Source organism: Dysidea avara, chromosome 1 (genome assembly GCF_963678975.1).
Source record: "Dysidea avara chromosome 1, odDysAvar1.4, whole genome shotgun sequence".
Classification (NCBI taxonomy): domain Eukaryota; kingdom Metazoa; phylum Porifera; class Demospongiae; order Dictyoceratida; family Dysideidae; genus Dysidea; species Dysidea avara.
Genome location: NC_089272.1, coordinates 179,286 through 196,461, shown reverse-complemented (window position 1 = coordinate 196,461; position 17,176 = coordinate 179,286). Strand labels below are relative to the sequence as shown.

The 17,176-nt window shown below is 40.8% G+C and overlaps 2 protein-coding genes across 2 annotated transcripts; both read left to right on the top strand.

Annotated features, from left to right (window-relative positions):
• The first annotated feature begins 367 nt into the window (after positions 1-367).
• Positions 368-11,546, top strand: LOC136252079 (sorbitol dehydrogenase-like). Its single transcript, XM_066044439.1, has 9 exons — positions 368-507; positions 3,651-3,684; positions 3,730-3,894; positions 7,115-7,274; positions 7,328-7,446; positions 7,929-7,994; positions 9,889-10,064; positions 10,116-10,237; positions 11,285-11,546. Exons 1-9 carry the CDS (start codon positions 421-423, stop codon positions 11,445-11,447), a joined length of 1,092 nt encoding a protein of 363 aa, XP_065900511.1. The 5' UTR covers positions 368-420; the 3' UTR covers positions 11,448-11,546.
• A 1,418-nt stretch (positions 11,547-12,964) lies between these two features.
• On the top strand, positions 12,965-14,236 carry LOC136241788 (TLC domain-containing protein 5-like). The gene is made up of 2 exons (XM_066033427.1): positions 12,965-13,091; positions 13,313-14,236. Exons 1-2 carry the CDS (start codon positions 13,038-13,040, stop codon positions 14,171-14,173), a joined length of 915 nt encoding a protein of 304 aa, XP_065889499.1. The 5' UTR covers positions 12,965-13,037; the 3' UTR covers positions 14,174-14,236.
• Positions 14,237-17,176: the final 2,940 nt, after the last annotated feature.

The following is a 17,176-nucleotide window of genomic DNA, read 5'->3' as shown; positions in this document are numbered from 1 at the left end:
TAGTTGTAATGCTGCAGCATAGGAGGGTAGACTACAACTAGCTGATCTGAAGGGTAGACTACATGTACAACTAGCTGATCTGAAGTCTAAACTTTAAGTATTAACTTGAGATTGAATGAAGGCACTTTTGTTTGCCATGCTAATGTGAACAGTGTAGTCGCTACCACAGTATTAAGTGTTATCCCACTATGGACCTGTGAGAAGGCTAGGCCGGAGCATGTTTATCATAAACCCCTGGGGTTTAAATCTATGTTGCCACTCACAATTGCAATTTTAGGGAGTTGTACTTGTCTTGGGAAGAATTTCCTCCAACAACTTTGACTGTTCAATTCACTTTAAATAACTAGGAAACGACTAGCAAACGAGTTAATACTCCAAGTAGCGCACACCACGTGATCCCACAATCGAACACTGCTAATAATGGAGGAGCCAGTTCATAAGAAGACTCGTACTGATGATGATGATAATGTCGCTCTAGTATTGTATGGGGTGGATGACCTGAAGATGGTGAGTTGTGTAACTTGTCTTTCGTGTATTTTCCTTGCAACAAGTGAAGGTAGTGACGGGCTGACACATGCACGTTAGAAAGTTGCTCTCTTCTAGAGAGAATAACGGATTTTCCAGTATTCTTCATGTTTGGTGTGAAGGCATATCTCGCTTATCAACGGTCATCCCCACGCCTCCTATTCAGCTTTTCTTCATGGTTTTCTGTCTAAATGGAATTATTATTTTCGTACCACTCCCATTATCTCTAATCTACTGTCTCCACTGGAGTCCATCACAACATCACAATTAGTTCCGAGGGGTCCACAACTCTGGGAATCACGTCGTTGGTTCAGACGTGATTCTGGAATCAGGAATCACAAACTTGTTTAAATTTCCTGTAAATCTTTGTGTTTCTCCGTATTTCTATGTTTTGGAAACGAGAATCAGTAACATTAGCACCAGGAATCACTCGGAATCAGTTGTAAAATCAGTGTGATTCCGAATCACATCAATCGAAAACCCATAGTTGTGGACCCCTCGGCTAGTTCACCATATGTCCTCCAAGTTATCCAGGACATGAGCTACAGCCCATCTTGGGGGGTCTCGGAGTTTGTAATCCAACTCTGGCGGTACAATTTCTCGTAATAATTTTGGTTGACCGGCAATCTTTTTGTCCATTGAGCCATCATCAAAATGAACAGTTTAAACATCTTATGTCTGCTACAGTCCCTTTTGACCACTCCATCCTCTCTACCTGTATTAGGCTATTGGGTGCTGTCAGGTCTCGTTTGTTGATGCCTTGTGCCTTTGTTATAGTTTAGCTAATCTCACTGTGTGTGTGGCAAATGTGTCCCATACCTTTAGCTGCACACATGGTACCTACCCTATTCTGCATCATAATGATGTAGAGGCCAAACTGCCAAATTGTTAGCTCAGGTGTGTTGTGATGTGCAAGTTGAGCAGCAATCACCTTCAGGTGAGTTCTTGTATCATCGTTCTGCTGTGCTGTAAGAGTAGATACCTGGGCTGCAGGATTGTAGTGATGCTCATAACATAAAACTTTTCTTGGTGTACGTGTGTTTAACATCTTAGCAGCAACCTTCCTTCCACCTTTGCTACTACTTTTCGTCAGCATGAATGTGAGATGTGTTGTGCCTATGAAGAACGTTGAGCACAGCAGTTTTACCCCCCCCCCCCTCTGGTCATCGGTATGGCTGCCACCATTAAATGTCCACTAGTATATCTTCAAGTGTAGGAGGTCTCCATTATTCCATTGTTTTTTTGTTTCTTTGATCAATTCCTTGCAGTACAACACCTGGTACATTTGTTAAGTTCAAAGTGGACCTACCCTGGCTCCATTTTGTTTGGGATTTCCTCTGATCTGTAATTACATGCCATGCTCAACTTGGAAGTCTACAGGAGTCCCCCACCCCCTCCCCTCCCCTCCCCATACTGTTGTTGAGTGAAGCCCCCTAAACCCTAGGATTGGAGCCCCCTAAACCCTAGGATTGGAAGTTTAGTTTTTGTGACATATTTCTTTAGAGACTTGGCATTAAAGCTAGTATAGAAAATTAAAAATAAAAAGCATTCTCCTTTGGGGGTGGTTTATATATTATTGTGAATGGTAAAACTGAGCTGTTTGAGAAAATGTTGTGGCCGGGGGATATATACCAGTAATGAAGGCATAGCTGGTGTGGTAATAGTTCACTTTATTGAATGTTGTGGCCGTGGGATATATACCAGTAATGAAGGCATAGCTGGTGTGGTAATGGTTCACTTTATTGAATGTTGTGGCCGGGGGATATATACCAGTAATGAAGGCATAGCTGGTGTGGTAATGGTTCACTTTATTGAATGTTGTGGCCGGGGGATATATACCAGTAATGAAGGCATAGCTGGTGTGGTAATGGTTCACTTTATTGAATGTTGTGGCCGTGGGATATATACCAGTAATGAAGGCATAGCTGGTGTGGTAATAGTTCACTTTATTGAATGTTGTGGCCGGGGGATATATGCCAGTAATGAAGGCATAGCTGGTGTGGTAATGGTTCACTTTATTGAATGTTGTGGCTGTGGGATATATACCAGTAATGAAGGCATAGCTGGTGTGGTAATGGTTCACTTTATTGAATGTTGTGGCCGGGGGATATATACCAGTAATGAAGGCATAGCTGGTGTGGTAATGGCTCACTTTATTGAATGTTGTGGCCGGGGGATATATACCAGTAATGAAGGCATAGCTGGTGTGGTAATGGTTCACTTTATTGAATGTTGTGGCCGTGGGATATATACCAGTAATGAAGGCATAGCTGGTGTGGTAATGGTTCACTTTATTGAATGTTGTGGCCGGGGGATATATACCAGTAATGAAGGCATAGCTGGTGTGGTAATGGCTCACTTTATTGAATGTTGTGGCCGGGGGATATATACCAGTAATGAAGGCATAGCTGGTGTGGTAATGGTTCACTTTATTGAATGTTGTGGCTGGGGGATATATACCAGTAATGAAGGCATAGCTGGTGTGGTAATAGTTCACTTTATTGAATGTTGTGGCCGGGGGATATATACCAGTAATGAAGGCATAGCTGGTGTGGTAATGGTTCACTTTATTGAATGTTGTGGCCGGGGGATATATACCAGTAATGAAGGCATAGCTGGTGTGGTAATAGTTCACTTTATTGAATGTTGTGGCCGGGGGATATATACCAGTAATGAAGGCATAGCTGGTGTGGTAATGGTTCACTTTATTGAATGTTGTGGCCCAGCAGAGATTGACAACATTGAATTTCTTCCAAATCTTGAGAGTCTTGCACACTTCTGCTACCATGTAATCAATACCTCAGGGAGATATTTTCTATGTAACAATGGCAATAAAGGGGTCACATCTACGATGGCATTATAAAATACAGGAGTACTCCTTATGTGGAAAGTTTCATGGCTATGTGAAAAGTGTACAATTTTTGGTTGTTCCTCTGAACTAGTTGTTGATAATCAACTAAGTGTCTATGATACTCTGACATCTCTCCAGACTTGATAGAAAAAAACTTCTGTGTAGTTTTTGTATACATTGTTAACTCCAAAACTTTACTACCACGTGACTTATAATAGGTATCATAGCACCAATAAGTACCATGTGCTTACATTAAAGGTGACTTATATAATAGGTACCATGGGAGAAGCCATTACCTAAACCAGGAGGTATGGATCACATGATCTACATGGTGCTCATGTGATCCGTTATAGAGGTGTTACTAAGGATGCAATCAGTTGGTATATGTGGTAGTGATGTCCACTATTGGACGGCTGGTAGAATTGGTGACTTTGTAGTCACATCTCCCATGGTGATGGGTCATGAGGCTAGTGGGTGTGTTGTTGCCGTTGGTGATGGAGTAAAGAACCTTCAAGTAGGTGAGTAGTGTTACCATGGTAATATATTTGCTTGTTTCTGTCACTACAATGTTATATGTTACATTATAGTAGCTAGTAATATTGTATGATATATTGTATGATGTTAACATCATGTTGTCTTGTCTTGTTCAAGCTGTTTAGCTAGAGAGTAATAACCACTAAATTCTTTATTTATGATTTATAAATCTTGACTCATAATTCTTATTTACCTACAAATATTAGCCTACTGACTGATGACATCACAGAATGTCAGTGTAATGATCACAGTGACTTTACTAGGGAATTAATTTTATTATGTTTCATGGATGCAGCAGGCCCATGTGTCCATAACAATGTAAATCACTTGACTACCTAAAGTGTTAACTAGTGAATATTGTACAATCCTTCATAAATATAGTAGCAGCAAAGTGAAGGGAATTATTTCCCTTCTCCATTTCAGAAATGCTTAGCTCCTGTAAAGATTGAGATACTCTAATAGAGCAGTCATATACAATCAGAACTGATTCCGGGATGTTTATTTATATTTTGACTTGCCGGGTCACTACTGCTACTAGATGATAAGTGACCCATGAAACATGGTATGGCCTTATCAATTGGTGGAGAAACCTGTTAATATGGATGGACACTTGAGGACCCCTACATAATCCAGACACTTAGTTAAGGTCCCAAAGTATCCCTTAGTGCTGACCTGGACGCCTTGATGATCAGGACACCTTGATAATCAGGAAACCTTGATGATCAGAACACCTTGATGATCAGGACACTACTGGTTGATCCCAAGGTGTTCATATACACTGGTTTATTTGGGGCGAGCCTGAGCGAGTCCCACACAAACCAGTAGTCGCTGTACGTTGTACAAGCGTTGCGTGCCCAAAAATTTACAATACGAAAACGGATAGCCCCCACACAGGCTGCCGTGAATTGTACGCGTGCCCGAACATTTACATTATGAAAGCGGTGAATTCCATTGCGACTGTACAGAACATGTGGTCAATATGGCCTCCAATGTTGACACCAGGGAAGAAAGGCTTAGAAAGAGAAGAGAACGTGATAGGGCACGAAGAGAACGGGAGACCCCTGAAGAAAGAGAGGCAAGGTTTGTATTGACATTGCTAGATAAAAAAAACCTACACACCATTCTTTTCCCAACGGAACTCGTAATGAAAAGAACAGCTACAAAAGTGGACACAATCAAAGGCCATAGGCCTATTAATTCAATGAAAGGCCAAAGGAAGTTAAAGCATAGTCCAATAATGTATATAATATTATATTATAGATTAGCAACATGAAGAGAATATGACAGGAGTAGGCGTGCAGCTAAAACTACAGAACAACGGCAAGAAGAAGCAGTACGACACCATCATCGGAACAACCGAGGTAGCAATACAGAGAGGCAGGATAGACTTAGCACAAGAAGGGAGGGTGATAGATTACGCCGACAGAGTGAAACTGCGGACGAAGCAACCACGTCGGAAACATCCATAATGCGCATGCGTATTCCAATTAGAGCAATACCATACTGTACTTCTAAAATAAAATTACAGCTGTATCACGTGCACATACACCACCAGACAGTATTGCGCAAATTGTTCCATTGCTCAGGCTCACCCCAACATGCTTTAGCATCTGTCTAGTATAGTGTAATAATATTAATGTAATGTTAAACTGCTGTTATCACGTGTTAGTTAAGTAGGTACACGTGTTAGTAATAATTTTAGTAATAATTTTACCGTAGCAATCAGTAATGTGTTACTGTAACAACCAGTAATGTGTTACTATAGCAACCAGTAACTAGTTACACTGTAGTATAACAGTGTACTTTTATCTAGTTCAAGAAATGTAGCACATTATAATTATTACTTCATTACTACATAATATTGCATAACACATTACATTAATCACACTGTTATCACATGGACACTCAAACTGACCCGGTTGAGTAACTCACTTTCAACCCAGACCCGGTTGAGTAACTCACTTTCAACCCAGTTTCTGATCACAAACAATCATCAGGTGACGGTATTAATTGTCTTCTAAGCACTTTATGTATTCACCAAAAACCGCAACTCACTTTTACTTTGCAGACCCGGGTTAAACCCTACTGCTTAGTAGGGTTGAACTCTCTTATGATATTTTGTGACTTTGAGGTTAACCCAGCTCATATGAACACGTTATCCTGGAACGGTGGAATGGAATTTTTTCAAGTTCAATATTATTTTTTACATCCGAATAAGTACAAGTTCTCCCTTAAGTAAGCAAATAAATAAAGGATTCCCCTTGAAGTCAACTCTTTTAGCATACTTTTCCTCACCACAACACTTGTATGACTTATAACTCAATACTTTATTACTTGTCTGAAACTAACTGTCTCGATGAAGGTTCAGTGTGCAATGTGGCACCGCCACAATGAAATTTGACTTAAATTTTCTCATTTTAAATGCTTACAAGTGTAGTCCCATTTCACTTTACCCAAAGATTTTCGCTTAGTCTCCTAGGTTAGTGGTAAACACCTCGTACAGGCTCTACCTTGTGTGTTTGCCCTCCAGTGCCTAACTGGTAAAGTCGATAATAAATAAATGAATACTTCATTATACAGTGAGTGTGCTGTAGTTTACAATGCATACATGTAGTCAGCTAGCTAGCTAACTTCTTATCATTTGGGAACAATCAGGAGTTCCTGGTGTTCCCAGTAAACTGATATTGTGCATGTTCATAACTGACTTTACACTACATTACATTGGTAAACTTTGTCTATGATGAGGTGAATTATGCCAGAAGAGTTGACTTCAAGGGGAATCCTATTTATTTGCTTACTTATGGGAAGGAGTTGTACTTATTTGGATGTAAAAACTGATATTGAACTTTTAAAAAATTCCATTCCAGTATTCCACTGTTCCAGTAGTCCATTCCACTGTTTATACACTCCCGATCCTATATTAATATCAATGAAGTGAACATGTGTTCACTCCCAATGGTTTTGTACTGGAACAAGCATGTTTTCATGTTGTAAACATGTTTGCACACATGAATCGTCCATACTAAATGTATGGGATATTTTTAAAGCCTCACAACTCATTTGTTCTTGCCTGTATCAAAGTGCAGGCTTCACAGTGCAGCTGGCCCATGTAACAATAGTTATTAATGTGTCCTAAATATGAGGTTTCCACACTATATGTGCTAACAATACTACTCTATTGTAAATAATGCTGTTATCTCCTAGGTGATAGGGTTGCCATAGAGCCAGGGGTACCATGCCGACATTGTGATCATTGTAAACAAGGAACTTACAACTTGTGTCCTGACATGAGGTTCTGTGCCACACCCCCAATTCATGGCTCATTAGCTCATTACTATTGTCATGATGCTGATTTCTGCTACAAGTGGGTGTGGCTGGTTCATCACATGATGTGTGATGATGTCACTACACCTCCAGGTTGCCAAGCAACGTATCATATGATCATGCAGCATTATTGGAGCCTCTATCAGTTGGAGTTCATGCTTGTCAACGAGCCGGAGTATGTCTGGGTAGTAAGGTGTTGATCTGTGGAGCAGGTGGGTGTGGCACTGGTCATGTGATCTCACTATGATAACTGGTAGAACAAAATAGAGGAAATAAATACCACTATTGCCTGTTCCTACAGGTACATTGGTGAAGTGTAGACTCTTAGCTTAGTTTAGTAAGTGGTCAACTGTCTAATGTAGTGATGGTTTACAGCTTTATAGTGTAATGAGTGAAATGAATTTCTGGTAAGGTTCTAATTGTTTTTCTCTTTGGTTGCCATCCTTTTAGTAGTCTTTTTTACTGTTACAAGATAATTTTAGTGTTGATAACATTGTCATGTACACCATATTAAATTCATCAAGGTTAATTCTGCAGCTAATACATCAGTTGTAACAACTTTCCATGTCAGTAATGGACACCTCTAAATATTATCGTAAACTCGGGTAACTCAAGTATCTATCACATGTGGATCACATGACCAACCCCCTCAAGGGCACACATCACCATGGTAACACAATGCTTATCCAATCAGGTCCTATTGGTCTGGTGTGTCTACTAACAGCAAAGGCTTGTGGAGCAGCTCATGTGATTGTTACTGGTGAGCAGTGTGTAACAGAGTGGGATGGAGGGTGGGGATTGTTTGTAATAGTGTGTGTAACAGAGTGGGGTATCATTACTGGTGGCCATTGTGATAAGACAGTGATGTACTTGAAAGAGTTTGTAATGTTAACAAATTATCCCCCAGTACAAACAGGCCACCGACTGGACTCATGGACTGCATGACTGAGCTTGAAACAGATTATTAACAATAAACCAGGCGTTATCTAGCCCTTGTAATGAGATGGAGGATTCATTATCAAGCTACCACTGCTGGGCTACCACTCTTCTTTATAAATCATAAACTTCATGGAAGTCACACGTACACTAATCAGTTACAAAAAGTGTCCAAACTAAGTCACTGAACTATAGCAGTGTGGAGTGGTGAACTACAGCAGTGTGGAGTGGTGAGCTATAGCAGTGTGGAGTGGTGAGCTATAGCAGTGTGGAGTGGTGAGCTATAGCAGTGTGGAGTGGTGAGCTATAGCAGTGTGGAGTAGTGAGCTATAGCAGTGTGGAGTGGTGAGCTATAGCAGTGTGGAGTGGTGACCTATACCAGTGTGGAGTGGTGAACTATAGCAGTGTGGAGTGGTGACCTATAGCAGTGTGGAGTGGTGACCTATAGCAGTGTGGAGTGGTGACCTATACCAGTGTGGAGTGGTGAACTATAGCAGTGTGGAGTGGTGACCTATAGCAGTGTGGAGTGGTGACCTATAGCAGTGTGGAGTGGTGACCTATAGCAGTGTGGAGTGGTGAACTATAGCAGTGTGGAGTGGTGAGCTATAGCAGTGTGGAGTGGTGACCTATACCAGTGTGGAGTGGTGACCTATAGCAGTGTGGAGTGGTGACCTATAGCAGTGTGGAGTGGTGATCTATAGCAGTGTGGAGTGGTGAACTATAGCAGTGTGGAGTGGTGAGCTATAGCAGTGTGGAGTGGTGAGCTATAGCAGTGTGGAGTGGTGAGCTATAGCAGTGTGGAGTGGTGACCTATAGCAGTGTGGAGTGGTGATCTATAGCAGTGTGGAGTGGTGATCTATAGCAGTGTGGAGTGGTGAGCTATAGCAGTGTGGAGTGGTGAGCTATAGCAGTGTGGAGTGGTGAGCTATAGCAGTGTGGAGTGGTGACCTATACCAGTGTGGAGTGGTGAGCTATAGCAGTGTGGAGTGGTGAACTATAGCAATGTGGAGTGGTGAACTATGGAGTGGTGAACTTCAGTCATATACACAATACAAACTTATGCATGAGCTAGCTATAGACATACTATTCATGTACACAGCACGGGCAGGGGTGACTACGTAACAAGCTACATAAGGCCACTCTGAATAAATTCTCTGTTTCCCGCCCTGGACTTGGGCATATTTGCATGTGGGTGGGTGGTCCATTTCTATTATTCCGTAATAAGATTGGCAGCTTTTCAAGCTGTTATTTGCCTGGCACAACCATAAAAACAGCATAAAGGCTTAAGCTTCAAAGCTTGTACCTTCCTTTTTAAGTTGCAAAAATAATGAATTTGTGCCGATTTAATAGCACTGCTGACACATGAGCAGCCAGTACAGAATGCAAGAATATCTGGAAAATAACGGAATACAGAATAATGGAATGTTTAGAGCAGTAACCAGATGCAGTGTGGTGGACGGGAAGTAGAGAATTTATTTGGAGTGGCCTAAACATCAACACATTTGCCAGCTAGTCCATCACTGAAACCTGAAGATCCAGTGCCAAGTACTGGAGCAATGGAAACTTGGCAAGGAGTAAAACTCTACAATAGCATTCTGTGTCACTATTGGCATACACCCAAGGGTATAGTTGTTCAAATAAGTACTGCACATTCTACCTTCGTGATTTGGAAAAGTCCAGTCAGTGTATAGTGTGTGTATATGTGTATTGATGTGTAGACATTGTGGAGCAAAGATTGGAGGTTGCTATGGCAATGGGAGCAGACCAAGTGATCAAGGTAGACACAAAGGACACACAGAAACTAGCCAATCAGATCAGAGAGAAAATGGGAGGGGCACCCAACATGGCAATTGAATGTACTGGAGTAGAAGCCAGTGTTTCCACGGCAATATATGTGGGTGTGGTAAATGTGATGATATTGTAATTACCTGTGTTGTGTTGCTAGGCAACCCGGTCAGGGGGTGTGGTGGTGCTGGTTGGACTTGGTGCTGCCATGGCAACTATTCCTATAGTAAATGCATCAGTCAGAGAAGTGGATATCAGAGGGATATTCCGATATCGTAACTGGTGGGTGTGTCTACCTGTGATATTAAGAGAGCTAGACACCTTAATGAAATTACTGTTTGGTGTTATATCCAAACACCAAGGCTCTTATTATATACACTATATTCAACATCACCTTAAAGTTAAAAGTATATTTTTAAATAAAAGCATTTCAGCCCTTCTCTGGGTCATGCTGTACCTGTAAGCACAGCAATGATGTCAAGTTACTGTTACCTTACTACAAATCATCCAATACTACAGGAGCTGTGTTATCACTGCTAAAGGAAGCTAACTGCCCCCCCCCCAGCTCTATGGACTACTAGAATCGTGAGAATTGGTTACTATCAAGCCCTCTACTATCCATAGAACCTATACCCATTAATTTTATAAAATAACGAAAGTATGCCCCAAGCCCTTCCCCCAAGGTTCTTGTGTAGTAACTGTACAGGATTGTGAGAGGTGTTGGTTAGTTCATAGATATACCATATATGGTTGGTTTGCAGCCTTATTGATCCCTACATGCACACACACACACACACACACACACACACACACACACACACACACACACACACACACACACACACACACACACACACACACACACACACACACACACACACACACACACACACACACACACACACACACACACACACACACATTGTTAACACAATAGAGTTACAGCCACATAGTTCACAGACTGGTTAGTGTAAAGTATTAACTTTCTTTCACACTTGGAGGTGTTATGTAGTGTTCAAGGGTTGTGGTAGTTGTGTTTAGTGAATGCTATGTCCTCTCCATACTTGTTAGCCTTACAATGTGTTTGGTGAATGCTATGTCCTCTCCATACTTGTTAGCCTTACAATGCCTACCTTAGCAATTATGTACTAGTCAGGTAATCATCGTTCCCTGTGTCATCTGAGCTATATTTATTTCCTCAAGCCAATACCGGGAGCTTATAAGCGCCAAAAGCACGAGCAATGAGCTCCTGCCATTACTACGTAAGTGTAGTGAGGTGTTGTTAAGTTTGTGGTCATCAAGATGATATTACTTTGTTGTTACACACAGCTACCCGGTTGCCTTGGAGATGGTGTCCTCGGGGCGTGTACCAGCAGACAAGTTGGATCACATGATTACACATCATTACAAACTAGCCAACTCCCTGGAGGCATTTGAGACAGCAAAGACAGGAAGGGGTGGGGCTATCAAAGTGATGATACACTGTGACTAGCATGTGACTAACATGTGATTATATTGTATTTTATATTGAAACAGTTTGTGGCTATTGTATGTGATGTTTATTTTTAATTAATATTTATCCACCAAGGGATCACCTGCAAAGCATGGAATCATACCAAGTGTAATTTTGTTGATTTTATAAATACTAGTCAATGTGACGATAAATGTGATGATAAGTGTCTTATTGATTATTAAGACAATATATACAAACAGGGGCCTACACTCAGGTTACCGTACACTGATAGCCTAAGAGTGATCAGTGCAGGAGCCCTGGCAAGACTTACATTACTTAACTTACAGTACAAAATTAACTACAAAGTTCAGGTCAAGAGGTCCAATAGATCCCACTCCGGGGAAGCTCTAGAATTGAAAATTCTGTAAGAGCAGGAGATGGCAATACGAGCAGCCTGCTCAAACAGTGACCATACAGTTTTCTTCAACACACAACAAGCAGTAGCCACTTGAGCAAGTGTTTCTGGAAAAAAGTGACCCAGACATCCTATATATCTCAATAAAAATGACCCAGTATGTTGAAGATCATACAATAAATAGCCATATCTATTAGCTCTTGCAGCCAATAAGTGCTGCTGGGTATTAGTGGGAATGGTCAGGTAGATGGAATCCTTAGAAACCAAGACCAAGTCAGGTCTGCTAAGGGAGATAGAAAGTTCAGTGGGGATAGTGCTAGGAGGGCTGACACTGGCAAGATAACATGGAAAGTCAGCATAAAGTTTTTTAAATCTGGTAAATGCTTTTGAAGCCCGTGAACGAAAACCTGCAATCTCTCCTGCAAGACCATGGCTGAATCATGCATCCAGGTATACCTACCCTGAATGAGAGCAACAGAACATCTATGATTTGTGGTAGGTTGCAATTGGGGAGTTAGACAAAGAGCACACTTTGGATTAGTAATGCACCTATCAATGTTAGGCCCCAGTATGGGCCATGTGGGGACAAGGTGGGGATTTGACACCCTGCAAGAGCAATAACCCCACTACTGGGGCCTCAGTGTTTGTCTAATCTCCTACCTACCCCCTATATTCCCCAAGGTATTCACCCACTCCATAATCAGTTAACCCTAAGGCTACGGGTCAACGTCTCATGATTTAAATAAATATAGCTACACAATTCGGTTATAAGAAATTCTTGTCAGTGTCAAAAGCCCCACTAGGCCACTACTGGGGGTAACTTTGTAGGTGAACCCCCGTATAATCCCCCTATGGATCCCGTACTGGGGGTTACAATTGATAGGCACATAATGATATTCCACCTGGACAGGGTAACTGCCTGTCATGTTTTTGCACTAGCTAATGCACAGCCATACTATAATCCTTCTTCATTTACCATAGGCTATGGTTAACAAGATTTATAATTTATGCCCAAAAGAAGACAATACTGGTTATCTATCCATAAATGGTATATACTGAAGGGTACTGTTGCATGAGGAATGTTCGCAAAGAATATAATCGCAAAAGGCGACCATTCGCAAAAATATATTTCTTGAAAAAGGTTAGTTGAAACGCTGCACGTGATCACGTCATGAAATTTAAATAAAGCGCAGTGACCTTTTGTGGATGCTCCAATGTCCTGTGCCAGTGTAGACGATCTATCACACGAATGCGTTGCCACATCTCTAGTGAGTACTCTGTTAGTATAGTCTACGTGTAGGTGTGATTATTGTGTTGATTAACAGTACACGTATAGTACCATTATCCCTCCCGTGTATCCATAGTAATTGTGCTATTTATTTATATATTTTATGTTGTTATTGTGTGTGTGGTGTTGGCGTGCTGTTTGTTGTGTCATGTAGATTAGTGACATGTGCCACGCCCAGCATTCATTGTTTGCCCTCTACAGTTCATGTTACCCACTGGCGGGGATGAGGACGCGCCCAATGTGACGTCATTTCCGGACCTCAGTCCAGCAGTACCCAGTTTGAATACAGTGACAGTGATGGGTATTATGGGAAGCTTCACAACTTGGTGTGCATTGTACTTCATCATGTTAGTTGTTAATGGCCATAAAGGAGAGGAGTGGAACTGTAGAGCTGTCACTATGTTACATGGACTAATAGCAGCTAATGCTGGACTGATCAGTGTAATGTTTACTGGTCCATGGCCATTTGACTACATAGGACAACCCAACTTGTTATTCCATACCATACTGATCATTATTAGTCTAGGATACTTCATGTTTGACTTTGCTTGGTGTGTCAAGATGAAGACGGAAGGTCCTCTGATGTTGGTACATCACCTGTTATCCATATATGGCTTCTTCCATGTACTTTACAGTGGTTACCAAGGGTGTGAAATGGTCGCCGTGCTAGGCGGCAGTGAATCAACCAATCCATTGCTACAATTTCGCTGGTTTGTTAAAGAGATCGGATACTATGACGGCTGGCTGGAATATGCCATTGACAGTAGTTTTGTAGTCATATTTGCATTATTCCGTGTCGGCTGTGGAACTCCATTCCTGATCCACTTCACTGGCGACCCTAATGTTACGACATTTGCTAAGATTGGAGGATTTAGTTTCTATCTCGTCAGTGTGTTGTTTATGACAGACCTGTTGAAGTACTCCATTAATAAATACACCTCTGGTACCAACAGCTATACAAGATGGCGGAAGGTGGTGTTCTACTTCTTCAGTACTGTGGTGTTGTCATGTTGTTATGTGGGCGTGCCCTACACTGTCATCTCTTTGTTCTATTATAAGTAAGCATGTATGAAATACTGCTGCTATTTATAGATTTTTATTAAAAATTATTTTTCTATACAAAGAGTAAGGTGCATTTGCAGAAGGTACTGTAGCTGCACCACAGCCTGGAGAAGGGTAAGACTGTGACACAGTTCCAACAGTACAGCTATTACCTTATTATATTACTCTGTTCCATTTTTGCTATGACTAAAACTACTACCATATTGTTCCTTGGTATGACGCTTAGGGGCTGATCTGTAGTGGGATGGTCAAATGTGAGCATGTCAATTGTTTTTTTGTAAAGTGGTAGTTGTAGGTTGAGATGCTTTCTCCACCTTACACTTTATGTATCAACTTTCAACAGCTGTAGGGCCAGGTGTCCTACAGACCTTCAGCACTTGTGCTGTAAAGCCTTAATAAAACACATCAACAGTAGCTAACTATAGAAGCCATAGACATTTGGTGAAGGGATCTATACGAGCCCTCACGAAGCTGTTGAGCTGACGGACTTTAGTGTGTAGAACCCACCCCCCCCCCCCACATGTGCATGCACAGTTGTTTAATGTGTCTACACAGCTATGCTTACAGAAGTAATGCCATCGTAGTGAAATGTTTTGCATGAATTATGGTTGAACAAACACAATGGCTTTGTTGCGGTGTCTTCTAATAGCAACTCTGATAAGAGTGTTGTATGAGTTGCTAATAACTAAATTAACATCAAATCATGTGCAACTCTGATAAGAGTGTTGTACGAGTTGCTAATAACTAAATTAATATCAAACCATTCACGTGCACTTGTATGGATGCTGTGCAAATCTCAAATATATTTAATTGTGGGTTTTAATTAGCACATGGCTTGTTGATCATAATTATGGTGAAGACAAGCTGGTGATAACATTCAATAAACAATAGCTAATGTGACATCGCTGGTGAGAATTATGGAGGCTAAAATGTTTTGAAGGGTGGTCAAGAGTCCCTCCCTCATTGATCTGCTCCATATATGTGATCTGTCTAAACCAGCTCAGTTGATAATCCCCAAACACGTCATTATGTCACAGTACCTGTCTAATGTAGCTACCTACTTTGTACTATCTAATAAGGTCACCTGTACCAGCAGTTTGGATATCTCCAAATATGTCATTTGTGCATTAGTTCCCTGCAACACTGCATTCCATCACATCAAGAAGTAATGTTCACTTGAGCTGACCTCACAATTATTCACATCAGAGCACACAGTTACATATACAAGGCTATTGACAACCTGACATCTCCATTGTAGCACATTGCTGTTTACTAAAGCAATATTGCATCTGCCATGATCCTGCAGGATTCCTGTAATGTCAGAAAACCAGCTTTTTGGAAGATCTTGCAACGTTCTTGCAGGATCATTTGCCTGGGACATATAATCTCTTGATAACTTGCATTTGGATCATCACTGCTCCGTACATAATTGTTCAGTATTGATTCACTTATCATTGTTAACTCAGCCATCATGGATAACTGGCTTGTTTAGTTGATGTACAGTTGTAGCTGGGTAAGAATGACCATCATTACAACTTGTGTTACAAGCAACCCAGGAGCAATCTTGTGAACTGTAGTTATACCCTAATAGTCAGTTGTTCTAATAGGGTAGACTTCAGATAAGAATTAACCTCTAAATATTAAAATTCCTCAAATTCTGTTAAAAAGATCATTTGCACACTGAGCACAGGACTTGACAGTGTCTCCACATGTACACTCAAACTACTCTAATAGTGTGATCAATCTACTACTACATGTACAGTGTATAAAGTACAAGTAAAGGAAAGGATTGCAAGGAAAGACCAGTACTAGTACCAGCATCAGTAGCTACTAGACTAGTGTTGTGATCATCTGGTTTTGATCCTGCATCATCATTACCCAGCTGGCCATTGTGCCACCCTATAGGTCTCTGATATTACTAAGAAACCTCCTGGCATATTAGAAACCTCCGGTTAGGACCTGCTGAATAATTTATATCAGGGATATTAACTGTGCAGTATTTAGCTAAAACCTAGCTTGTTGATTGTGGGTTTCAAAAATGTAACACTAGTAATAGTTAACACCAAACCATGTTCTAAGTTGGTTAAGAACTACACCCTCAGTTCTTCATAATTTTAGAAACATCGGCTTTGCCTCGAAACCATGCATGAAGAACCTTGGGCTGGGTTACTAACCTATACTTGGAAATTCTTTGATCTTTGGGAGAGAAGTCTTTAAATCACTAAGAAACCATTTTCTCTAAAGTGATTAGAGATCTCCTATATAGCAATCAGGTATCTGTGTATCTCCAGTTGAGGGAGTCTCATACCTCACTAATGATCACATGATCTACTATGCCTCCCTAGATCAGTGAGCTTTAGATAACAATCATTTTGTGTTATGCAAGGTATGGATGTTATACTTAACCCACAATCAATCCATCTATCTACTATATAGCATTAATAACCTCCAGACCACCGAATTAATAGAAAATAATAGCTCCACTGGGTCCACCCTCAAAACACCCTCATCAAACATTTACTGGTGGGGTTGATAATAGAGAAACTAGTACTTAATGATTGTAACTGTATAGGGCTAGAATATTAAACACTTCTTCTTGTCCTGTACATGTACACTAGCTACTATGTCAAACCTTCTGCTGGCATACCCAGTTAATATCACATACTGAATCATTACAAATCAATTCTGTATTGAAAGACCATTCTTCTTTAAGTTGATCTAGCAACTACTGATGTTGATCACTTGATCTAGCTGCCACTGATGTTGATCACTTGTTTGATCTAGCACTGATGTTGATCACTTGCTTGATCTAGCAACCACTGATGTTGATCACTTGCTTGCTAGCTACTACTGATGTTGAAGGATCATTTGTTCAGTCAAAATTGCTACAAAATTTAATCTCATTATTGGCTATATTGAGGGGTAGGTAACAAGCCAAAATCGTCTACGAAATTTCAAAGGTGACTGCTCATATTTCATCTTTCAAGACAAACTTCAATTAAA